Source organism: Protomyctophum parallelum, assembly GCF_964188405.1.
Source record: "Protomyctophum parallelum genome assembly, chromosome: 22".
Classification (NCBI taxonomy): domain Eukaryota; kingdom Metazoa; phylum Chordata; class Actinopteri; order Myctophiformes; family Myctophidae; genus Protomyctophum; species Protomyctophum parallelum.
In genome coordinates, this window is record NC_139714.1 from 415,203 (window position 1) to 440,569 (window position 25,367).

At 45.7% G+C, this 25,367-nt stretch overlaps 1 protein-coding gene across 1 annotated transcript in view; it reads left to right on the top strand.

Annotated features, from left to right (window-relative positions):
• The first annotated feature begins 7,971 nt into the window (after positions 1 to 7,971).
• Positions 7,972 to 25,367, top strand: part of LOC310853546 (Fanconi anemia group D2 protein-like) — a 31,105-nt gene continuing 13,709 nt past the window's right edge. The window contains exons 1-23 of the mRNA XM_083757927.1: positions 7,972 to 8,281; positions 9,357 to 9,432; positions 9,527 to 9,661; positions 10,266 to 10,333; positions 10,424 to 10,524; positions 10,844 to 10,904; positions 11,097 to 11,149; positions 11,304 to 11,379; positions 11,529 to 11,653; positions 13,430 to 13,517; positions 13,975 to 14,079; positions 14,216 to 14,316; positions 14,766 to 14,848; positions 15,469 to 15,599; positions 16,577 to 17,257; positions 18,193 to 18,745; positions 19,571 to 20,274; positions 20,821 to 20,917; positions 21,117 to 21,132; positions 22,606 to 22,746; positions 22,948 to 22,984; positions 23,108 to 23,146; positions 23,270 to 23,308. Of these exons, the coding sequence (XP_083614053.1) occupies positions 9,357 to 9,432; positions 9,527 to 9,661; positions 10,266 to 10,333; positions 10,424 to 10,524; positions 10,844 to 10,904; positions 11,097 to 11,149; positions 11,304 to 11,379; positions 11,529 to 11,653; positions 13,430 to 13,517; positions 13,975 to 14,079; positions 14,216 to 14,316; positions 14,766 to 14,848; positions 15,469 to 15,599; positions 16,577 to 17,257; positions 18,193 to 18,745; positions 19,571 to 20,274; positions 20,821 to 20,917; positions 21,117 to 21,132; positions 22,606 to 22,746; positions 22,948 to 22,984; positions 23,108 to 23,146; positions 23,270 to 23,308 (3,510 nt within the window). The 5' untranslated portion in view covers positions 7,972 to 8,281. The remainder of the gene's footprint in view (positions 8,282 to 9,356; positions 9,433 to 9,526; positions 9,662 to 10,265; positions 10,334 to 10,423; positions 10,525 to 10,843; positions 10,905 to 11,096; positions 11,150 to 11,303; positions 11,380 to 11,528; positions 11,654 to 13,429; positions 13,518 to 13,974; positions 14,080 to 14,215; positions 14,317 to 14,765; positions 14,849 to 15,468; positions 15,600 to 16,576; positions 17,258 to 18,192; positions 18,746 to 19,570; positions 20,275 to 20,820; positions 20,918 to 21,116; positions 21,133 to 22,605; positions 22,747 to 22,947; positions 22,985 to 23,107; positions 23,147 to 23,269; positions 23,309 to 25,367) is intronic.

Sequence of the window (25,367 nt, forward strand, 5' to 3'; positions counted from 1 at the left end):
CGTGCAGCATTTGAATAACTAAATAGATTAGGATTAACACATCACCCATTTTCTTCTTACACTTTCTGTACACTTTTCCTTCTCAAACCTCCTGCCATCTCTCACAAACATTTAACCACTACATCTCTGTGTGCTTTGCTGTACATCAACAGTGACAAATGACAATAGAAGTATCCGAAAGATCCATAATCGCGGAATGTTCGCCCGGATGTTCATAATGACATGATGCCCACTACAGGGCTCCTGTAGTTTATTAAACCTGCTTTCCGTTCATCTCTGTATAGCAGACCTACAAGCTCGTAGCGTGCCACTCGGTGGCGCGCTATGAGCTTGTAGATCTCTAAACCCTGTTGTCTCCTGTATGAATTCTCTGGTGTTTTTTGAGATGATCGCGCCGGCTGAACCTAGTCCCACATTGGTCACAGGCGTAGGGCTTTTCTCCAGTATGAATTCTCTGGTGATCTTTGAGAGTACTTTTCAGGCTGAACCTAGTCCCACACTGGTCACAGGCGTAGGGCTTCTCTCCTCTATGAATTCTCTGGTGGTTGTTGAGATGATTGCGCTGGCTGAACCTAGTCCCACATTGGTCACAGGCGTAGGGCTTCTCTCCAGTATGAATTCTCTGGTGGCGTTTGAGTTGACTGCTCGTGGTGAACCTACTCCCACACTGGTCACAGGCGTAGGGCTTTTCTCCAGTATGAATTCTCTGGTGATCTTTGAGAGTACTTTTCAGGCTGAACCTAGTCCCACACTGGTCACAGGCGTAGGGCTTCTCTCCTCTATGAATTCTCTGGTGGTTGTTGAGATGATTGCGCTGGCTGAACCTAGTCCCACATTGGTCACAGGCGTAGGGCTTCTCTCCAGTATGAATTCTCTGGTGGCGTTTGAGTTGACTGCTCGTGGTAAACCTAGTCCCACATTGGTCACAGGCGTAGGGCTTCTCTGCTGTATGAATTCTCTGGTGCTCTTTGAGAGTACTTTTCAGGCTGAACCTAGTCCCACACTGGTCACAGGCGTAGGGCTTCTCTCCTCTATGAATTCTCTGGTGGTTGTTGAGATGATTGTGCCGGCTGAACCTAGTCCCACATTGGTCACAGGCGTAGGGCTTCTCTCCAGTATGAATTCTCTGGTGGCGTTTGAGTTGACTGCTCGTGGTGAACCTAGTCCCACATTGGTCACAGGCGTAGGGCTTCTCTGCTGTATGAATTCTCTGGTGCTCTTTGAGACTATCACTCCGGCTGAAACTACTCCCACATTGGTCACAGGCGTAGGGCTTCTCTCCTGTATGAATTCTCTGGTGGTTGTTGAGATGATTGCGCCGGCTGAACCTAGTCCCACACTGGTCACAGGCGTAGGGCTTCTCTCCTGTATCAATTCTCTGGTGTCTTTTCAGAGTATTGCTGCGGCTGAACCTAGTGTCACAGTGGTAGGGCTTCTCAGCTGTAGGAGTTATCTGGTGTTGGTTGAGATGTCTCTTTCTGCTGTAGACATGTTTGAGTTGGGCAGGAAAGACATCTGGGATGGATAATGAGGAGAGAGAAACATAGGCTAAATAAAACGTTTTAAAATAACATGTAAGCTGTGTTGGTTATTGGGTACTGAAATTCGGTTCCAAGTAGGAACCGAATTAACACATGCTTGGTATTAAAGGATCGTCCGTCTTATGCGGAGCTACCGAGGGGGTTGATCCCGTTGTTGGACCTGGCTGACGCGCTGATGTTAGAATTGGACTGTTCGCTGTGTGTCAGTGCTCCAATGATAATACACAGGCAGCTCTTCATGTTTTTAACAATGTATTGCTCAGCGGATTCGACCGTTATCGCTTCATTGAATCTGCAAAATCATCCGTTATCAGCACCTTGGAATAGAGCGTCGCAGTCCCTCCCCCTTTCAGAACGACGAGTGGCTCAGGAAATGAATCGCAATGCATTTTTCCTATAGGCATTTCTTAAAGTATTTATTTAAAGACGGTTACGCCGTGGACAAAGCCAACTCGGATCGTGACAAATCATGACAATGAACACAATGTTTTGGGCTGATCAAATAATTTATAAGAAGAAAAACAAAACAAATAGTGTTGTCTCCTGCCTTTATTTTCTTCTTTCTAATGATTTGATCGGCCCAATATATTGTGTTCATTGTCATGATTTTGTCACGATCCGAGTTGGCTTTGTAACCGTCAAATTTACATTTGGGGGATATCTTTCACAATAATGAATAAAACATGTTCTAGACATTCTAATAATCACAAAAAAAACATATATTACAATTATTTTACTTACTTTTATTAGGGTTAAAGGTCAAAGGTTATAGGTTAAAAAATGTTCAAAATTGCACAGAGTCCAGACACTTTTAATTTGTGTGAATTTCAGCCTCTGTGGGGGGTATTTATATGCAAATATCATGACCAATGGCATTGAAATGGCATTGCAATGAACATCACTGATGACGTTTAGGTGAAAAAAGAACAGAAAGAAATTATAATAATTAAGTAATTAATTAAAATATAACTTGTTGCTATAAAGCAACGCGGGGTCTTAGAGGGTTAAATAAATACGTTAAGAAATGCCTATAGGAAAAATGCATTGCGATTAATTTCCTGGGCCACTCGTCCTTCTGAGAGGGGGAGGGACTGCAATGCTCTATAGGGCCTGTATGGCCTTACTGCCATACTCACCCTTGGCTGAACATAGCCTGGTCAAGGTTTCCCCCTGGTGGAAACTAGGGGCTACTAATAAATAGGCCTACTATTCTATGCCTATCGGGACGTAACTCGGACGGTGCTGAGTCGGGTCTGGTGGTGGTCGCAACGCTCGGCACGGCGCCTCGCTGGGCTAGCTGGGAGGGGCCTCACGTGGCTCAAGGCCACCCAGACACGGCGCGCCTCCGTCATTGACATCATCACCACCGTCACAATATAGGTGATAATGACATACTGAGACAGTGAGTATGCCTGTATGGCCATACTGAGCTCATTCAAAGGTGCTGATATTAACGGATGATTTCACAGATTCAATGAAGAGATAAGGGTCGAATGTGGTGCATTGCTTCACCCCTCATACAGTACAGCATACAGTACATAGAAACCTCATCGTTCCTCCTCACACAGCATCTGCGTGATTTCAAATAACCCATAGTTAGAAAGTGTGTGTGTGTGTGTGTGTGTGTGTGTGATAATCAAAATTGGAGATCCATTGTCAGTGGAGTTAAGAGGTTTCCTCTGTCATTGTTAGAACTATCTTGACAGAGAAAACCACCTAACTCCCCTTTAGGATAAAGTGGTGATAATATAATGACACGTGCAAGTATCTGATAATATACAAAGTCACAATAGCAACTTTGATGAGGCTTGCTTTGTTTCAAATAATATAAGGTTTTCTTCCATTTCTGGAAATTGTAAAATCTGTTTTTCCATTTTCTGAAAAATGAAATTTTTGGAGTTAAGAGGTTTCCTCCCGACAGCAGAGATATATATTTCTTATTTTATACCATTTTGGAACTGAAATAGGGAACCGTTAGGAACCAAAATCGATAAACAGAACCGGTGTTACAGTTTGACTAGTTACCTGGTTTGTCTGGTTCCCTGGGCTGGATTTGCGCGTGCATGAGCCGTCTTTCACAGCTGTCTCATGAAGGGGGCGGAGCTATCTTCTATCTTCTCGGAGCGGAGCTATCTTCTATCTTCTCATTAAATATCCATCCGATTGTTTGTGGAATCTCACTTGTATGAAACAGTGACAACATGCACCAAAATAACCTTGGAAGCTGTGCTCAACCCACTACACTATGATGCGCTGACAACTGATGTAGGAAACGATCTATTTGATCCTATATGTGTGTCTGTCCAGGCGTGAACTTGGGAACAGTATAGTCACAGCATGTCATTTCATCTTGTGACTCTGGTTTTTTAACAAATATAAGCACTCCGTTGAACTGATCAATGAATAGCTGTAGAAACAAGTCAATGATGTTGCTATAGTCACATCATGAAACACAAAGGGCCGATTCATACTCCTATTTTACCGCTGTTTCAGCGCTGTATTGCCGAAAATGATTTCGCCTCGTCAGAAATTTTCAGTAGCACCGAAGAGCCGACTTTAGGACGGGGCCCGCCCCCCGAACCTCAAATGACGTCACATTGTAGGCTTAACAGAGCCTATTAAACAGACTTTTATTCGGCTCTAAAATAGGAGTATGAATCGGCCCTTTGTGTTTCATGATGTGACTATAGCAACATCATTGACTTGTTTCTACAGCTATTCATTGATCAGTTCAACGGAGTGCTTATATTTGTTAAAAAACCAGAGTCACAAGATGAAATGACATGCTGTGACTATACTGTTCCCAAGTTCACGCCTGGACAGACACACATATAGGATCAAATAGATCGTTTCCTACATCAGTTGTCAGCGCATCATAGTGTAGTGGGTTGAGCACAGCTTCCAAGGTTATTTTGGTTCACTCCAAAGACTGTTCGAATCCCACTTCCCACAGATATTTTCATTTATTTTTTATTTTCATCATTCTAACTGTGTTTTATAAGTGCATGTTGTCACTGTTTCATACAAGTGAGATTCCACAAACAATCGGATGGATATTTAATGAGAAGATAGAAGATAGCTCCGCTCCGAGAAGATAGAAGATAGCTCCGCCCCCTTCATGAGACAGCTGTGAAAGACGGCTCATGCACGCGCAAATCCAGCCCAGGGAACCAGACAAACCAGGTAACTAGTCAAACTGTAACACCGGATCTAGTATCGGACTCATACAAATCCTAACGATAACCATCCCTAGTTCCAAGTAGGAACCCATAAAGACATTGTAAGTACCGCGTACAGTACATACCCATACAAATAATTGTATTAGCAACTAATGTTCTAATTTCATGATGTCAGTTGGAACATTCAGGCTGATTCCTGGCATGCCTGATGACTGCAGCTCAGACAGACACAGACAGACACACACAGACACACACACCCAGACACAGACACAGACACAGACACAGACACAGACACACACACACACACACACACACACACACACACACACACACACACACACACACACACACACACACACACACACACAGTATAATTTAAACTCGGGCACAGGTCTCCACCAGGTTAGAATTTTTTGTGGCATTCCTTCCTCAGCCTAGTGGGAATATGCGTGCAGTTTCCCCGCAATCGGATGCTGCATTAATTCTGTGACATTTTGTACAAAATGAGCCACTCGGCCCACTCCTGAAGACAATCTTAGCCAAAGAGGGTGGAATATGATAAATCAAACAGATCCTTGTTGATCACATGACTACAGAAATCATGTGTACCGATTAGAGTGAAATTTTGATCAAATCTGAAGGAGTAATATAAAAGAAATGTGTTTTACATAAGTTGGCCTCCTGGTGGCGCTATAAAGAGCAGATGTGAAATGCAGGGCAAAGGTTTTTCCTTGGCCTCTAGGGAGTGTGCATACAAAGTTTTACACTGATCGGTGCAGACGTGCAGTTATAGTTAAACTTAAAAATACAAACGGACATCTCTCCCCATGCCTTCGGCCTGGTGGAGAAAATTAACTACAGTTTGAGTTTAGCGCTAGGAGTCGGACTTCTATAGGAGGAAGCATTACTCCGTTACTCCACCGAGTAGCGACAACATTAGTGTACATGTGCTTTCCGTGGAAGATGGAAATCAAAGTGTACAGTGACATGAAAACATGCACTTACTTATTCTGTGTAACTTTATCACAGGCTGCTTCAGCATGGCTGCCTGGTAGAGCTGTTCCTCCGACATCTCTCTCTTAAAAAGCCCAAATAGTTCGTCTCCTTCTGCGGTCCGCTCTGACGGTCCAGTAGGTCTACGTTTGAGGCCCGCTTTTACCGTCTGGGATGTGACTTTACTCGCTGACATGTTGTGTTCTTGACTCTGTAACAGAGCTATGCTAATGGCCGGCGGCGAGTCCGAGACAGGTGATGCTGCTGCTGCTGGGACTAGCATAGCACTGATGCTAATGCTAACGTCGTCACAAAGGGGGGGGGGGGGTGTGCGGGTTATATTATACCGTAGTCACATTTCAGCCTCAATTAAGTAACAACCTATCTACTGCAGCTGTGCGTGTGCCTTTGATGTTTGTTCTCTGCTCTCTCTCTCTCAGCTGCTCTGTCTGTCTGTCTGTGATTGATTGATTGATTGAAATATTTATTAACAGTTTGTAGAATTTACAGTACATTTTAAGCACAAACTCAATACAAAGACTGTCAACTGTGAGTGGACGACCCAATTAAGCATTACACTTGTTTACAACAGGGTCCACATTGTTCAATTCATCAAAACATTTAAAGACATACAACCATTTAGAGACATACAAATAGACATTTCTATGTAGCTAAAGAACAGAACAGGAATTCATCATATGGGAAGCAAAAAAGGGAAAATATACAAGCACTGGGAAAATATACAATATACAGTGAGGGAAATGGGGTGGGGGGTGGGGGGATTCAGATTTTACAGAGGCCAGTTTCGAATTGCAGCCATCCGTAGGTGCCCTTTGAGAGCGGTTTTGAAGGAGTCAAGGGATTCACATGTCTTAATGACTGTTGGTAGGGCGTTCCACATTTTGGTGTCTCTGTCTGTGTCCCACTAATTGACTGGCTGAAGATAAGAAGTTGAACTGTTTGTCAGAGAAGTAACAGAAGTAGCACACACTGTATCCCCAAACAATAAGGATAGTTTCTGGTTTAGCTTTACGCGCGGGACGCATGCATGTCTCCGTCTCCGGTCAGCTATCAGAGTAGTGTCAGCACGGGTTGTTTTATTTATTGACGAATGTGCCGAACTGCTGCTGGCTGCTAATGGTAAAGACTGTCTATAGTCTGTCTTTATTGTCTTCTATTGTGTTCTGAAGGTCGGGCTGCTGTGTGTGCGCCACTGTAGTGTTGTTGACGTTGTTTTGTATTCTTTATGGCGGGCCGGGCAGCTGTGCACGGCCGTGTGCCAATTATGCCCCCTCTCACTCTGTTGTGTTCTCTTTTCTGGTCTCTGTGCCAGTGGTTGCAGGGAACTCCCAGGATCACAAGCACCTTGCCCGAGAACTTCCCGTGGAGCTCGTTCATCTGGGTGTAATCCCTGGTGGTCGTACCTCAGAGAGACGCGACGTTCTCAATGAGTACAACTTCGCCCTGGAGGGAGGAGAAATTAAACGCCTCTCTGTTTACGAGATTGGCGGTTAGGTCGTGGAAATTAGCAGCCATTGTATTTTTTTGTGATTTATTCGCTGTCTTAAGGTGCGTAGCCTATAGTGTCTTTCCTCCTCGTTGAAGCTGATCTCCCTGTGAAGTGAAGTGATGGGTGAGTGTTCTGTCTCTCTACTGTACTTCAAGTTCACTGTCATCTGCTTTTGACAGTGTGGTAAAGGAGGAGGTATCAAGTGGGTGGTACAACCAGTGTTGCCAGAATTTGCTAATGAAAGCATCCAGGTCTATGAAAACAAGGGCAAAAGAAAGGCACATGGATGGATGGATCACTTTCTCTATTTGACCAATCTGTGGGCTTGTAGAATGGGGGGGGGGGGGGGGGGGGATTTAGAATATATATATTTTTAACAACACAAATCTGGTTTTTGGGTACAAAACATTTTCAGATGGGGGTCTGCAAAGCACTACAGACAAATAGCCCAATTTGGGGGTGCCTGCTTATTATTACTTTAACAACATTTAAAACATTAGGAAGCAAGCCCAAATAAGCAAATGTATACACATGTAACTACAAATAAGCCCCCCTCCAAAATAAATCTACCAAATACCAATAATATTGTATTACAATACAGTACACACACTTCGGGCTTGTTTTTCTGTAAAGTTGCTTGTACTGAGTACAAGCAACTTTACAGAAAAACAAGCCCGAAGTCGCTTATAATATGGAGACATGGCAACCCGATGTACACTTCAAGGAACGTCAACAACTGTGAATTCAAGAGCGCTATCATATCTTTCCATTATTCCGGCGTGCGTGTGGAATATGTTTTAGTTCTTAATTGTCAAGTATATTCTCCACAACGGTTTGTCCGACGGTCTATAGCTGTAGACACTTTAATTTCAGCTATTATATTTTAATTCACGTGGAAGTTTGAGCACGCTGTTGACACTGGTGTGTAGATCCCTGAGGCTGAGGGGAGCGACGTCACGGCGCGGGGAGTCGTGTTGTGAATTTGATCCTGACTGCTGTTCTGTGTCGTCCGGTGTCGTCTCGTCTATGTTAACCTGTAAACACTACATAGGCCTACAGTAAGTTCCACTTTGTCATTCTGTTGATAAACATCTAAACTGGAACAAGACGTAGTGTGACATCTGATTTTATATTGTCATTTTAAACCCACATCAGTTTGTCATTAGTTGGCATAATCAAAACATCTTGCTACTAACACTGCTGCAGGTACCACGTACCACTAGCCCTGGAATGGCTGTGATATTATTACCTAGATTTCATTCATGTGTGATTATGCGCATGTGTGCATTACTACATTTTATTTCATTTGTACAGACAGTCAACAGTGTACACTTTACTTGAAAGTTGAAATGATAACACCATGGTTTAGCCTTGAATCATAGGACGATGGTCATGGTGATGGGTCATCTCTCTGTCATGTTGACATGTTGTATCAAGGCTACACCATGGTCAAGGGTTTTGGATTAGGATGCATCTCTTCACTGAGTAGTCGGTAGGTAGGTTTACCACCACCCAGCAACATGGTTTTCTGACAGCCTGGGTACAATTTAAACATGGTTTTTGACCAATGACTGCAGGATTTTGGATAGATCCTAGCTCATGGTCCATATAGCACTGATCGACCGATATGGTTTTTGGCCGATATATCCGATCACCGATTAGTGGACAATCAAAAAGCCGATAGCCGATATTATGAGCCGATTAATTAAAGTTAAAAAATATATTTCTTACAGTAACATACATTCCAACACAATAATTCCAAATGCATTGGAGAATATGTATAAAAAAGGAAGTGCAAGAAGCACCAACATCGTTTCAGTAACACTTCCCTCCTCCATCAAATGCAGCTTTTTTTTACTACAGTGCAAACATGTACTGTAGCAGCATTTATATATATATTTCAATATCTATCTATGAATGCACCAAGTGTGTGTGTGTGTGTGTGTGTGTGTGTGTGTGTGTGTGTGTGTGTGTGTGTGTGTGCCCATATATGGAGCTGGCCTGTTCTGACCTCACAGCACTCCATATTTGGACCTGACACAAGACAGACCTCCACAAGCTGGCTGCATATGTTACCTGTTATAGCACCAGCATGTTTTTCGGACCGGTTTTTGGTCAAATCTCTTCCCCCAGATGATGCGCAGGAAGCGACCCGGGCCGTCTGTGGATAAAGGCGAAAGTGCTGCAACGCTGCATGACATATCCAGTAGTATGTTTATACAGTATAATATTTATACATTATATATCTGGTGTCAGTAGTCAGTTGCACTGTCATGTTCTGCTTCCTATATCCGCTCTTCCAGAATCAAAGAAGAGTCGTGCCAGTAGTCGTCTGTCCAAGGCTGCGGTTCAAGAAGAAACAAATGACTCTGTATTTGGTGTCTTCCTGCAAGAGGCTGGTGTCAGCTTGAGACAAGGAGGAGCATCCAACGAGATTGGTAAGCACATCCAATCCAACCAGCTCATGTTGAGACTTGAGACAAGGAGGAGCATCCAACGAGATTGGTAAGAACATCCAATCCAACCAGCTCATGTTGAGAAACGCCTGGGAAAAGTGATCAAAATGTTCTCATAGAATTATACCTATAACTTGTTCAGTGATGTAAATAGGTTTTCAATGTAATGGGTCCCGGGATCTAGGCGTGGTCTTTTATGAGTCCCACTTCAACCACATTAGGAGTAATATTTTGACATTTTTTACAAATTTGCAGCATTTTAACTCCCATTTCATCTTATATGGTTATTATAATATGGTTATATTCATGTTGAAAATTTATCTGAAATAAATAAACACAATTCTAAATCTGACAATTGCAAAGTGTTGTGCAAACAACAGTGCAAAGTATATGCAAACATAAAGTAAATTAAATAGCACCACATTACAGTACAGTGCTGAGTACAGTAGTGCGTCCATGGGAGCCCCAGAAAGGTCCACGGATGGGTCCATTATCAATAATCTGCATTTTGGGATGCAAAATGCACCCTATTAGCATCACTGCTTATTGATTGGTAGGCCTACCTTCGTTTTTTCCCCCCCACCAGCCGTTGACCAAGTAGTGTTCCAAAAACGGATACAGCAACAACTACTTAAAAGTCAGAGGTACCCTGGTGTGAGTATGAACACTGGGCTGGAGACAAGACAATTTTAAGAGGAGAACAACGAACTGCCTTGAAGTTACAAACTATTCATTCCCTTACAGATTATCCAAGAGTTCGTCACTGGAATGGAGTCCTATATTGAGGATCCTGAGAAGTTTAGGAATTGCCTCCTTCCTTGTGTTCCTCGGTTGCCTGACTCTAAGTATTATAAAACAAACAAACCAGAAAGAAATAATGCGAGCACAACTTCAGTCAAAGACTAATAGTACAACAAAACTTGCCGAGTGCACAGCTCCAAAAAAAAAGAACACATTATGTTACCGTATGTCCTTCAATATGTATTTCAATTCAGGACGTCAACGTGACACAAATGTGTTTCAGCACCATGGCTTGTTTTCTTCTATTATTAAACAATGCACACATCTAACTGGGAGAAGGCTCCTAGAATAATGACTTATATTTATGCCATAATGCTAGAATGCAAGACCAGTCAGCTCATTTTTTTTCCTCCTGTGTTTTAGATCTGTCAGTTCGTTCCAAGAGAGTCTGCTACGTATGCTGTTGGGGATTGAAATGCTACAGGTACAAATTATGTGACTGGTTGGCAGAGACGGCAAGACATTTGCATTAGTAGGATTATAAGGATATCAATATGATGAATTGTTGCCTGCTGTTTGATATCCATCCATGGACATGTGTACTACTGTATAAACTAGAACAGAGATTTCAACTGCAACACAGATTCCTAATCCATCTAAATATTCTTCCTTGTAGACTTTAATCATCAATGTATTGTTTGAGAAACTCCCTGAATTCATGTTTAACAGGTCAGTATTGTGTGTGACCACAGTTTTACTCTGTCAAATGTAACAGTATTACAAATGTATTTTAATTTTATATTATATACTGCATTGCACTGCAGTATACAAGATAATCTTATATATTATTATATGCTGTCATCTTGTTCTGTGTCCCCTACAGTGCAGAAGATGGACTTAATATTCCACATGTCATAATCAACCAGCTTAAATGGCTAGACAGAGTAAAGGACAGCACGGTAACCATTTCTGACTAGTTGGTTGTAGCAAAAGTTTACTTTCACCTTCTCTGTCAGCCATTATTTATCTCATCTCATCATGCTCATTCATTCCACATTGCCCTAAGCGGCCTTATTTGTACTTGCGCTCTCTCTGTTTGATCATGTAGGAACTGTCCGCTAAGCTCATGCAGCTGGTCTCCGTGGCGCCCGTGGAGATCCAGCATGACATAATCACCAGCCTGCCTGAGATTCTGGAAGACTCCCAGCACAATGACATCGCCAAGGATCTCAAGTAAGTGTCACTAATGCTGTTAAAGGGATAGTTCAGATTTTTTGAACTTAAGTTGTATGAAATACTTTCCATTAATATAGCGGTTGCAACTGTATTAACTGATTGCCCGAGTCCCGTGGTGGGAGTTCTGCTCTGGTTTTGGTGAAATATCAAGTAGTTCCGGTCATTTTGTGGGGGGTCCTGGGGGCCACGCAGTACAAGTTAATTAATCCACAAAACTAACGTCATTTGTATTGTTGACCTATTTCTAAAATATTAGTGCAACTTTGAAAAAAACTATGTTTTTTGTGTCCATATCACTACGCCCAATAAATAGTTCCATGTTATGGAGGGGTCAAAGTTGAACGAATGTCGCGCTAATATTTTAGAAATAGGTCAACAATACAAATTACGTTCGTTTTGTGGATTAATTTACTTTTACTGCGTGGCCCCAGTGCCCCCCCACAAAATGACCGGAACTACTTAATATTCACTAAAACCAGAGCAGAACTCCCACCACGGGACTCGGGCAATCAATTAATACAGTTGCAACCACTATATAAAGGCAAGTATTTCATACAACTTAAGTTAAAAAAATCTGAACTATCCCTTTAAGCCCCGGGATGGTGGCGATAAGTACAGCTGCATCACAGTGACGTTAAAGTTGGAAGTACAGCTGTGTCATGAGGTTTTTAAGGGAACGGGATGGTGTTGGTGATAAGAACAGTTGCACCACAGAGAGATATGATTAAGCTTGTTACAGTAAGTACAGTGCAGTGCAATATGTGGTATGATATCATATGAGATTTATTTAGAGTTCCTGCTATGTGAAAAACATATTACAGACAGTATTACAGACAGACATAAGTACAGACAGGCCATTTGTAAATTTTAGAGTGAATAGCACGAGAATTCCAAAGGTTACTGGCAGATATAAAGGGCTGGGACGAAGCCAGAGTTTATGCAATTTATCTACAACCAATTTGGGGATGAGTTCCACTTTCTGTTTGAGTGCAAAAGTATTAGCATTATGAATATTAGACAAAAATACCTGCCAAAGTATTATTTAACTTATCCACATAAAGTTATTACTGCAATCTGATAAGCCCAAAGTTATTTGTAAATTGTGTGCTTTTCTGACAAAACGTTCTTCCTCTTGCTCAAATATTGTATGCCATGCCGTTTGCTACGTCTAATATTGTTATGTACTGTCTATTTATGAAGTTGTGCTCTATACCATGTGAACATGGTCGTGATTTAAATAAATGATGATGGTACTTCTGACGGACGGAGAACAATTCCCAGTCCCATGTCTCTTCTATCTCTCTGTGTGTTCTATAGTTCTTTACTGCAGGAGAACACCCAGTTGACCGTCCCTATCTCTCTGTGTGTTCTAGTTCTTTACTGCAGGAGAACACCCAGTTGACCGTCCCTATCTCTCTGTGTGTTCTCTTTAGTTCTTTACTGCAGGTGAACACCCAGTTGACCGTCCCTATCTCTCTGTGTGTTCTAGTTCTTTACTGCAGGAGAACACCCAGTTGACTGTCCCTATCTCTCTGTGTGTTCTCTTTAGTTCTTTACTGCAGGAGAACACACAGTTGACCGTCCCTATCTCTCTGTGTGTTCTAGTTCTTTACTGCAGGAGAACACCCAGTTGACCGTCCCTATCTCTCTGTGTGTTCTAGTTCTTTACTGCAGGTGAACACCCAGTTGACCGTCCCTATCTCTCTGTGTGTTCTAGTTCTTTACTGCAGGAGAACACACAGTTGGCCGTCCCTATCTCTCTGTGTGTTCTAGTTCTTTACTGCAGGAGAACATCCAGTTGACCGTCCCTATCCTGGATGCCCTCTCTAGTTTGAACCTCAGTGTCTCATTACTGACTGAGGTAAGATGCACATACCTTTGACAATGTTATCCATCCATGTAATGCTGGACAATTCACTGAAAATACGTATTTTCAGTGAATTGTGAAACCGACATTTAGAACCTCTTAACTGACGTAATCTTTCTAATTTATCGTTAATTGAATAATTAAGATGCAATTTTTTTGCACAACACATAATACTTATACTGTAGGTTGAAATAATCTTGATATTTATTTTAAGTCCTATCGCCAAGCCCTAAGATCATGACGACAGATCCAGTATAATGTAATCTTTTTACATATCATCACTGCCCCGCCCCCCCCCCCCCCCCCCACTCTTTCACAACAGAGCAAAATGAGACGGGCAATGAGACAAATCTCAGAAAGAAATACAAAACATTGCGCACGCACACACACACACACACACATACATTTTGGCCGTGTAGAGTAGACTAACTTATGTTGTGCCCAACATCAGGTTCGTACAGCAGTTATGGCCACCTTGGCAGCAGTACAGCTGGAGGACCTCCCTGTGGTTGTCAAGTTCATCCTGCACTCCATCTCTGGCCCTGATGCATATGAGGTCACAACTTCAAATCATTGTTCAGAGTATAATTCTGCACCCACATCACCTCAATAGAAACCTCCAGCTAATAAGAATACAATTAACTAAGAAGTGCGCGTTGATGAAGTGTTAAGAATGTGTCCCCTTGTGGCAGGTGGTGAACGACCTTCGTAAGAAGTTAGAACTGGAACTGTGCATTCTTCCTCCAGTGCTACTTGCCTCGCAGATTCGCATTAAGAGCAAGGGAGCGGCAACGTAAGCATTCCACAGACCATAACAATCACTCAGCATTTACACATAGGCAGTGATGTAAATAGGTTTTCAATGTAAAGAGTCCCAGGGTCATTTCATGAGTCCCACTTCAACGACGTTAGGAGTCATATTTTGCCCTTTTTACAAATTGCAGCAATTAACTCCCATTTCAGTTTATATGGTTATAATGTGGTTATATTCATGTAGAAAACAGAAGAAGAAATTATTATAATAATTAAAGCTAGCAAAATAAACTATAATAAAAAACAGTATAGTAGTGCATCCCATGGATGCAGAGGACTTTGTTTTATTGCGTCCCTTAACTATAAACTGCGTTTTGGGATGCCAAAAGAAATGCACCCTATTTTACTCTCTGCATAGGCCGACAGTACACACCCAGAGACCCTCCTGGGAAGTGTTGTTGTTTAGTAATGAGGTTAATTGTTCAACAGGTCCTCTGCCCGCAGCAGCAGTCAGGACAGTGTTTCCTTGGTGTTGGATGGCATAGAAGACCATATCTGCGGCTTGGCTCAAGGTAGGGAGAAATTGAACCATTTTGTTTACGTTGTACACACCTCAGTCATACAGAAATGACTGGAAACTACATGTATGAAATTAGATCAACTTGCCTCATATATTAGTTACTATGTTGTTACGGTATCTACAGTATCTTTTTGACGATGATGCTGTATCTACTTTACCTTGAATATATTGTCCTACTCTGATTGCCCCTGGAATATAAATTTGGCTATATGTGATGTGCAGTCAGGTTTGCTATGTTTGTCGATTAGTCACTAATAATGAATTGCATTTTCATAGCACTTTTCCAAGTGCTCAAAGCGCTTTACAATGGTTCATTCATTCATACATTGGGAGGTGAAGCAGCGAACATTCGACATCAGCGTCCTCACTTCCAACATTCACACACCAATGGTGGCAAGCTCACACCGACCAACTCATTGGAGGCAATGTAGGGTTCTGTGTCTTGCCCAAGGACACCTCGACATGTGGACAGAAGGAGCCGGGATTCGAACCACCGCCCCAGGGATCATTGGACGACCTGCTCTACCTCCTGAGCCACAGCCGCCCCACTAATCAATGGTTGCATGAATTATTTCACCGCTAGTGTTTCTATGTATTGTGGGGTGTCGCTAGGCAACCACCCGCCAGGTAAGAGCCCAGACAGCCAGTGGGGAGGAGGCAGAGCACGGCCAAGGGGGACACGCCCACTCGGCCTCGTCATCGACCAGACTTACTACCCAGCCTCTCTGTTGGCTCAAGGCCAAGTGCGCCTATTGGCCCAAGGCCAAGTGCACGCGCCCACGCCAGGCTAAAAAGGAAGCGATGTCTGCCCCTGCTCTCATTTCCCCACTGACAGCTGACAGGGACAGTTCGGAGATGCCTGGCGGTAAGCGACACCTCACCCTCTCACACCACACCAGACATAATATACCTTATACCTGAACACTGAAACTAAAACGCCTGTTCTCCTCCTGTAGGTAACCCGCTACCCCGGACGAATGAACAGTGATGACACTTCCTCCTCCCCAGGAGAGTATTGACAGCCCTGTCAAAACCCGGGGACAGAGTGAGGTAGTACTAGTGGCGCACTAAGCCCGGTAGGGAAGAGATCCCTACCCAAACCCCCCCCCCCCGCCAGAGAAGAGGCGGAGTTTTTTGTTATAATTGACATTTGAGTTATACCTTTGACGCCACGCACGGAAAAGTGCATCTGACTATAATAAACGGCCGTGCCGGCCCAGTTTGAACACTGCCTTGTGTTGGTGTCCGCTCAGTGTCCACATTTGGTGGAGAACCTGTGGGTTACACCGAGCCACACCAACCTCTCCGCTTAAATGGAGCAGGCTCAAGCTATTGACGCGCTCCTACAGAGCCAAAACAACCTGCACGCCGCAGTAAATGAGCTAGTGCGCCACTTCGCCCGAGAGGCGGCCCCGCGGCAAAAAGCCCAAGCGAAGTCTTTACCAAACTATCCCCCGACGATGCTATTGAAGCATATGTCGAGCTGTTCGAGCGCACAGCAGCCCGAGAGCGGTGGCCAGTCGCTGAGTGGGCTGGTATTCTGGCACCGTTCCTCACTGGGGAGGCCCAGCAAGCATGGAGAGATCTGTCCCTAGCCGAGTCACGAGACTTTCAGAGACTGAAAAACGCCATTCTCGCCCGTCAAGGATTGAGTCTCCCCGCTCGGGCACAGCGATATCACAATTGGGCATATAACCCAAAACAATCGGCGCGCGCTCAGGTGGCCGCGCTGTTACGCGTGACGCACAGCTGGTTAACGAGCCCCGGCGACCTCCCGACCGTAGACAGGCTAGTTATTGACCGATGCATCAGAGGGTTACCGCCAGATGCCCGACTATACGCGTCCCAAGTCAGCCCCGCGTCAGTAGACGAGCTTATAGGTCTACTAGAGAACCACCAGGCAATAGTTGAAATGACGAGAGGAGCAAAAACGGAGGCCCCGAACCCGAAGCAGAGCGGCGAGGAGCGCGGCGGCCGCGACAGACGACGAGGCCCACCCTCGGGTCGCTCACCACCCCGAGGTGGACAGCGCACCTCCGCCCCAGATAGAGGCGGCCGACCCCCGGGCAGGCGCTGCTACGTATGCGGCCAGGACGACCACCTTTCATGGGCGTGCCCAGGCAGGGCGGATGTCTTGATGCCCTCGGCCAGCAGCACCGACGGTCCCCAGGCCTGCCTCCATACCGGCACCGCTTCCCGTGGCCACGCCAACATGCCTGTCAAAATCAACGGCGTTGACAGCCAGGCGCTGCTCGATTCAGGTAGTGTCGTCACACTGGTCCACGCTGAATACGCAGGCCCGTTGGAGAGCGACTCGATACCAGTAAGCTGCGTGCACGGAGACCAACGGCACTACCCGGTCTGCCAGATACATGTGCAGACCACGAAAGGCAGTGCCACAGTAACGGCAGGTGTAGTTCCCAATCTACCCGTTCCCCTGTTAATCGGAACCGACTGCTCGCTCTTTGAGCGACACTGGACCCCATAGCGGAGCATGCAGGCCCGACCCGGCAGGGAGAATTCGCCACGGCCCAGTGGGCTGACCCGAACTTGGAAATGGCCCGAATGCACGTCTTCGTCGTAGAAGGAAAGAAACAGGACGGGGTGAGTGTTTTAAACTGTCCCCACTTTATCGTGCACAATGGGTTATTGTATAGAGTCACGAAAAATAAGAGAGACGAGGAAATAGAGCAACTGTTGGTTCCAAAGCAGTATATCACCCGTGTCCTACATCTTGCACACTCTCACCAGTTGGGAGCACACTTGGGCTGTCAAAAGACATACGATCGAATATTGGATCGCTTTTACTGGCCTGGGATAAAGAAGGCTGTAGATGATTTTTGTCAGAGTTGTGAAGTCTGCCAAATAAACGCTCCTAAGCCTACCTATCGCAACCCTCTTATCCCACTACCCATTATTGAAACCCCATTCGCACGGCTAGCGATGGATATTGTTGGCCCATTGCCAAAGTCAGCTCGTGGACACAGATACATATTGGTTATAGTTGATTATGCCACCCGCTACCCCGAGGCCATCCCACTACGCTCGGCCACTGCTAAAACAGTATCACACAAGCTTCTGATGTTATTTAGCCGGGTTGGCATTGCAGACGAAATTTTAACTGATCAAGGCACATGCTTCATGTCCCGAGTAATGTCCACGCTCTATAAATGGCTAAAAGTGAAGCGTATTCGCACATCACCGTACCACCCGCAAACAGACGGTCTTGTCGAACGCTTCAACCAAACCCTGAAGAAAATGCTGCGGAAGCTAGTGGACATTGATGGGAGGGATTGGGACCAATTAATCCCGTATGTCTTGTTTTCTATCCGAGAGGTTCCCCAGGCGTCGACAGGCTTCTCACCGTTTGAACTGGTGTATGGGCGGAGACCGCGAGGCCTGTTAGACGTTGCCAAGGAGACCTGGGAAACACAGCCCTCCCCACACCGCTCTGTCATTGAGCACGTGGACAAGCTGCAGGCGCGCGCCCGCAAGGTTTGGCCTATGGTGCGCGAGCACATGGAGCGCGCACAACGAGACCAGGCACGCACCTACAACCGAGGGGCGCGTGTCCGAGAATTCCAGGTGGGAGAACAGGTCCTTGTTTTAGTGCCCAGCAGCGAGTGCAAGTTTCTAGCTAAATGGAGAGGACCATATGAGATCGAAGCGAGAATAGGACCTGTAAATTACAGAGTAAAACAACCCGGCCGGCGAAAAGGCCAACAAATCTACCACGTGAATATCCTGAAAAAGTGGAAAGCCCCCGGTCCCGTGCCGTCCTCTGTCCTATTAACGGCTCTCTCTCCTCCTCCCACGGCCGCGGTCCCCACGGGGGAGGACCTGTCCCCGTCCCAGCGGCAGGACGTAAAAGAGCTCCTCAATCGGAATAGTGACGTATTCTCGGAGATCCCTGGGCGAACGCACCTAATTAAGCACGATATAGAAACCACTGCAGGGAAAACTATTCGCCAGCGGCCCTATCGTGTACCTGAGGCCAGGCGCATAGCGATTAAAGAAGAGGTAGGAAAAATGCTAAAATTAGGAGTGATAGAAGAGTCCCATAGCCCCTGGGCCAGTCCCATTGTAATTGTCCCAAAGCCAGATGGCTCTCTAAGGTTCTGCAATGATTTTCGCAAACTAAACGAGATCTCTGCCTTTGACGCATACCCCATGGCTAGATCTGATGAATTAATTGAGCGGCTCGGCCCCGCAAGGTTCATAAGCACCCTTGATTTGACAAAAGGGTACTGGCAAATTCCCCTCACTGAGCGAGCCAAACCCAAGACCGCGTTTTCCACCCCAGACGGCCTCTTTCAATACACTGTCCTCCCGTTTGGTGTCCATGGCGCTCCCGCAACATTTCAGAGATTAATGGACCGCGTCCTAAGACCACATAGGAAATATTCTGCAGCATATCTGGATGATGTTATAATCCACAGCGCCACCTGGGGGTTGCACTTGCAACATTTGGAAAATGTACTAGGGGCCCTGAGAGAGGCGAGACTGACGGCCAACGCTAAAAAGTGCCACGTTGGCTCAAGAGAGACTGACTATCTCGGCTTTACAGTGGGCCGAGGCTGTGTGAAACCCCAGCAGAGGAAAGTGGAGCGGCTCCGGGATTGGCCCCGCCCGGGCACCAAAAAACAGGTGAAGTCATTTATGGGACTAATAGCGTATTATCAGAAATTTATTAAAGACTTTGCTACCATTGCAGCGCCGCTCTACGACCTGACAAAAAAAACCCTCCCGCTCCACGTCACCTGGACCCCCGAAGCGGAGGGAGCGTTTCGCGTTCTGAAAGAGGCGCTCTGTGATGAGCCGGTGCTCAAGGCGCCTGACTTCGGTAGGCCCTTCATATTGCACACAGACGCCTCAGGGACGGGAATAGGAGCGGTGCTGTCACAGCGCATAGACGAGGAAGAGCACCCAGTCACCTACATCAGCAGGAAGCTGAAGAAACACGAGCGAAACTACGCCACCGTGGAAAAGGAGTGCCTGGCGGTGAAGTGGGCCATCCATCACCTCCGGTACTATCTATGGGGCCGGCGCTTCACGGTCATTACCGACCACGCCCCCTTGAAATGGATGGCCAGAAATAAGGATCGGAACGACCGAGTGACCAGATGGTTCCTGGAATTGCAGGACTACTGCTTCGACGTAGAACACCGGCCGGGGAGAACCATCGCTCACGCGGACGCCTTGTCCAGACGATACGAGGGAGAAGAGGAAACTGAAGCTTCCGGTGGCACCGACAAGCTTGGGGGGAGGATATGTGGGGTGTCGCTAGGCAACCACCCGCCAGGTAAGAGCCCAGACAGCCAGTGGGGAGGAGGCAGAGCACGGCCAAGGGGGACACGCCCACTCTGCCTCGTCATCGACCAGACTTACTACCCAGCCTCTCTGTTGGCTCAAGGCCAAGTGCGCCTATTGGCCCAAGGCCAAGTGCACGCGCCCACGCCAGGCTAAAAAGGAAGCGATGTCTGCCCCTGCTCTCATTTCCCCACTGACAGCTGACAGGGACAGTTCAGAGATGCCTGGCGGTAAGCGACACCTCACCCTCTCACACCACACCAGACATATACCTTATACCTGAACACTGAAACTAAAACGCCTGTTCTCCTCCTGTAGGTAACCCGCTACCCCGGACGAATGAACAGTGATGACACTTCCTCCTCCCCAGGAGAGTATTGACAGCCCTGTCAAAACCCGGGGACAGAGTGAGGTAGTACTAGTGGCACACTAAGCCCGGTAGGGAAGAGATCCCTACCCAAACCCCCCCCCCCCCGCCAGAGAAGAGGCAGAGTTTTTTGTTATAATTGACATTTGAGTTATACCTTTGACGCCACGCACGGAAAAGTGCATCTGACTATAATAAACGGCCGTGCCGGCCCAGTTTGAACACTGCCTTGTGTTGGTGTCCGCTCAGTGTCCACAGTATACAACTATATATTGTTTCCCATGTAGGTGACAGCCTTGTTGGAGCTGGTGAAATCGTGCAGTGAAAACTCTCCTGAGGCTGCTGCTCTGTACTATGACGAGATGGCCAACCTGGTCCTCACCTGTAACCTAACAATTAACATTTTACAGTGTAGAATTGGGGTCCTAGAGATAAACAAATTTGTTTCAAATGAGGGTCTGTGTGGCCTAATTATGCATATTATAACGCGGGAACAACTGCCATTCTATGCCCTGCTACAACATTGCCCACAGCCTATGATGTGTGTCTTTACTAGACGTAATCTGTTGCTATTGGCTCTCAGCCTCAGAGAGTTCTGGGTATTATGTTCAGCCCGCCTGGTTTAAGTCAGTTATGTTCCGGTGTTCAATGAGTGTAGATGTACCGAGTGAATAATCCTCCGTCTCCACCCGACCACCACGGACTGACTCACCCACCAAAGAGACAGTAGTAGTGTGAGTTTACCTGTACTGCTGCTGTATTATTGCCGACCTATGAAGTCCTGTTATTATTGTGCCAACCTGTTGGAAGTACACTGTTTGTCTGCCGTTCTGCCAGTAAATAGCCTGCTACTGAAAACCCTTGTTGTGGCATCATTCCTCGCCTCCAAACCACAGAAAGTTAGTCCACAACAATATCAACATTGGGGTCCCTGAAATTAAATGGGTTGATAATGGTGGAGCACTGGTTTAGATCAGTGGTTTTCGACCAGTGGGCCGGGGACCACCAGTGATCCTCGTCTCCTTGAAGGGATTCCAGGTGGTCCCCAGCTAACTGATGGAGAGTTGGTAACCCAATGGACCCTTATACTGTAGATCTTTAACTCTTGAGAGCGTAAAATGAAACCAAATGGACCGATACATAAGGGTCCTTTTGATTTCATTTCAACAAAATATTTAAAGTTTAGAGGCTAAATCTCATCACATGGTGGTCCATGGCTCTAGTGCAGAATAAACTAGAAAAAGTGCCCTTCTGGGCACAGGTCTCCACCAGGTTATCCACAGATCCGTGCAGTTAGAGGTAAAAACACTTTTCGGCCAGTTATAGCGCCACCTTGAGGCTGAGTTGAAATTGTTCATGTGGCATTTCGTCTTCGGCCTAGTGGGAATGTGGGTGCACAATGTCACGGAAATCACGCGATGTGTTCATGATTTGCAGCATTTTGTTTGAAACTGAGCACTCCTGTGAACTTTGGAAGCCAATCTTAACCAATCAGGATGGAGTGTGAGAAATCTGAAAGACCGGTTTGGTTGAATGGCTCTAGAGAGACTGTGTACCAATTTGCGTGATGTTTGGACAAAATCTGTAGGTGTGCTGTGCAAAAACCTGTTTTGCACAAAGCGGCCTCCTGGTGGCGCTATAACAGGCCATTCTGGAAAGTTTGGGGCAGAGGTTCATCGTTGGCATCCAGGGAGTGTGTGTGCAAAATTTGGCATCGACCGGGTTAACGGTGGCCGAGATTAGCTGGTCACGGACGGACACACACACACACGGACGGACGGACGGACGGACGGACGGAGTGCAAAACATACTCTCTCCCCATGCCTTCGGCCTGGTGGAGACAATAATGAAAAAGGTTGAAAAGCAGTGGTTTAGATCATTGATATTGCTGTGAGGGCCAGTCCCTAATGAGCTTCCTTGTGTCTGTGTCACAGCTGTGAGGGCCAGTCCCTAATGAGCTTCCTTGTGTCTGTGTCACAGCTGTGAGGGCCAGTCCCTAATGAGCTTCCTTGTGTCTGTGTCACAGCTGTGAGGGCCAGTCCCTAATGAGCTTCCTTGTGTCTGTGTCACAGCTCCTCGCTCCTCCCTGCCTGTATGCTTTACAACCTGGATGAGGATGATGGAATGGGAATCGCCATCAACCTCCTGCCTCTTCTGGCTGACGATGTCCAGAACAAAGTGGAACTGTGGAGTCAGAACGACAAGGCACACAAGTCAGTCACCACAATGTGTGTGTGTATGTGTGTGTGTGTGTGTGTGTGTGTGTGTGTGTGTCAAAACACAGACAGGACTGAACCTCAGTCCTAAATGGGTTAAGGCGGTGATGTGGATTGTGTAGTCATGGTTTGTTTGTCTCGCAGGCGGGTGTCTCCTCTGTGTCTGTCTCTCCGTTCTTCATGGTTTGTGTCTTTCAGGCGGGTGTCTCCTCTGTGTCTGTCTCTGTTCTTCATGGTTTGTGTCTTTCAGGCGGGTGTCTCCTCTGTGTCTGTCTCTCTGTTCTTCATGGTTTGTGTCTTTCAGGCGGGTGTCTCCTCTGTGTCTGTCTCTCTGTTCTTCATGGTTTGTGTCTTTCAGGCGGGTGTCTCCTCTGTGTCTGTCTCTCTGTTCTTCATGGTTTGTGTCTTGCAGGCGGGTGTCTCCTCTGTGTCTGTCTCTCTGTTCTTCATGGTTTGTGTCTTGCAGGCGGGTGTCTCCTCTGTGTCTGTCTCTCTGTTCTTCATGGTTTGTGTCTTGCAGGCGGGTGTCTCCTCTGTGTCTGTCTCTCTGTTCTTCATGGTTTGTGTCTTTCAGGCGGGTGTCTCCTCTGTGTCTGTCTCTGTCTGTAGAACGTCATGTTCTAGTATTGTTTTGTAGTCATCAATCTTCCGCAACTTCCTTTTCCCTCAAACACGATTTTTCTCAATAAAAGCTACAGGCTACGAGAGCTTGTTTTGTTATTCTTCCGGTTTGAGGGAAAAGGAAGTTCCGTTTGATTGTTCCTGCCTGATGACTACAAAACAATACTACAACGTGACGTAACGATATCATACAATTTTACATTTACGCACAGCGCGCGGGGGTAGTGTGTGTGTGTGTGTGTGTGTGTGTGTGTGTGTGTGTGCTGGGGGTTTAAAAGTACCACAGCACCTGTATCATGTGCGTCCGTGTGTGTGTGCGAAGGCATCTGCTCAATCGATCAAAAAGCACTTGCTTAACTACTAAAAATAGTGTTGGCGTGGTGGCGCTGTGCCACTGTCGTTTCTTTGTATTATTAGAAACTCGTATTCATTTATATTCTGCATTTATGATAACAGACCCTGCTCTCTAACAACGACTTTTGATTGATTGATTGATTGATTGATTGATTGATAATTTTATTAGACAATAAGATGCAAACAGTACAGGGTACAGTCAAGCACAGCATTGGTCCAAAAGGACGGCACCGAAGAAAGACCTTGTTTCCATTCGGGTCCCATGCATTCATTCACAATGACAACTGTGACAACAAACAATACGTTTCTCAAACACACTAAATCTATATGTACAGGTTGGAATAGAAATACATTAATAAAACATAAAATGGGGGGGGGGGGGGGGGGGGCTGTGGGAGTTGCTCACCTTTTGCTGCTCACCTTTTTGAGGTAAACACTGAGCCAACCTATGCTATCAAATTGTGTTGCACAGAGGTGGGCCATGGGCTCTAATCCTATAGTAAAAGTCTGATTAGTTTGTTTTGGGAGGTTTGGATCTTATTTTTTTGTGATATTGAGATGTTGGAATACCAGCAGGTGCATGCATAGTCAAATAAGGGCTGAATGAGAGCTCCAGCTAGTGTCCTGAGAGCCGTCTTGTTAACAAATGAGGAGATTCTGCACAAGAATCTTGTTATTTGATTAACTTTTTTGATCGCTCTTGTTGCCATGCCTTCACCCGTCAGTTTATTGTGCAGGATACAGCCCAGATAAGTAACTTCTTCTTTGCTAGTGATTACTATGTCATCAATACTGACCTTAAAATCCTTTGCATTTACCCTATTAAGGAAATGTTTGGACCCAAAAAGGATAGAATCTGTTTTACCTAGATGCAATGAGAGTTTGTTATCTGTAAGCCATGTTCGGATATTGGTGAGTTCTGAGCTGAGTGCCTCCTCAACCTGTGTTTTGTGTTCTCCCGAAATCAGGAGTGCTGAGTCGTCTGCAAACAGGAACAATTTACAATTACAGGCAGCACTCATGTCGTTAATTTATAATAAAAATAATAGCGGCCCTAGTATGCACCCCACAGTTCACTGAGAGGGGGGAGGACAAGGTTCCATTTATGTCCACCATTTGTTCTCTTCCCTCAAGGTAGGATTTCATCCAGCGTACTGATGTACTAGTAAATCCTATCGCCTCCAGTTTGTCAAGTAGGATTGAGTGGTTAACAGTGTCAAACACTTTTTGGAGGTCCAGCATGACCATGCCACAGTACTTGCCCGAATCTACCTCACGCTTGATGTAGTCATTTAAGTACAATAGGCAGGTGTCAGTGGAGTGGGATGTTCTGAATCCAGACTGCAGGAACTCGAACAGAAGGTTGCGTTCGTTTAGGTAGCTGTTGATCGGTTCATAAATTAATCTCTCTATGACCTTAGATGTAGAACTCAGGATGGATACGGGGCGGTAGTTCCCTGTATCTAATTTGCTTCCCTTTTTAAATAGGGGGATTACTCGTGCCATCTTTAGTTCCTTTGGGACATAGCATTGGCTGATAGATAGATTTGTTATGTGGGCTATGATTGGAGCTATGGAGACAGCAGCGTCTCTGAGGAATCTGCTGGGGATATTATCATAGCCAGGTGGCCTTGTTTGGCTGA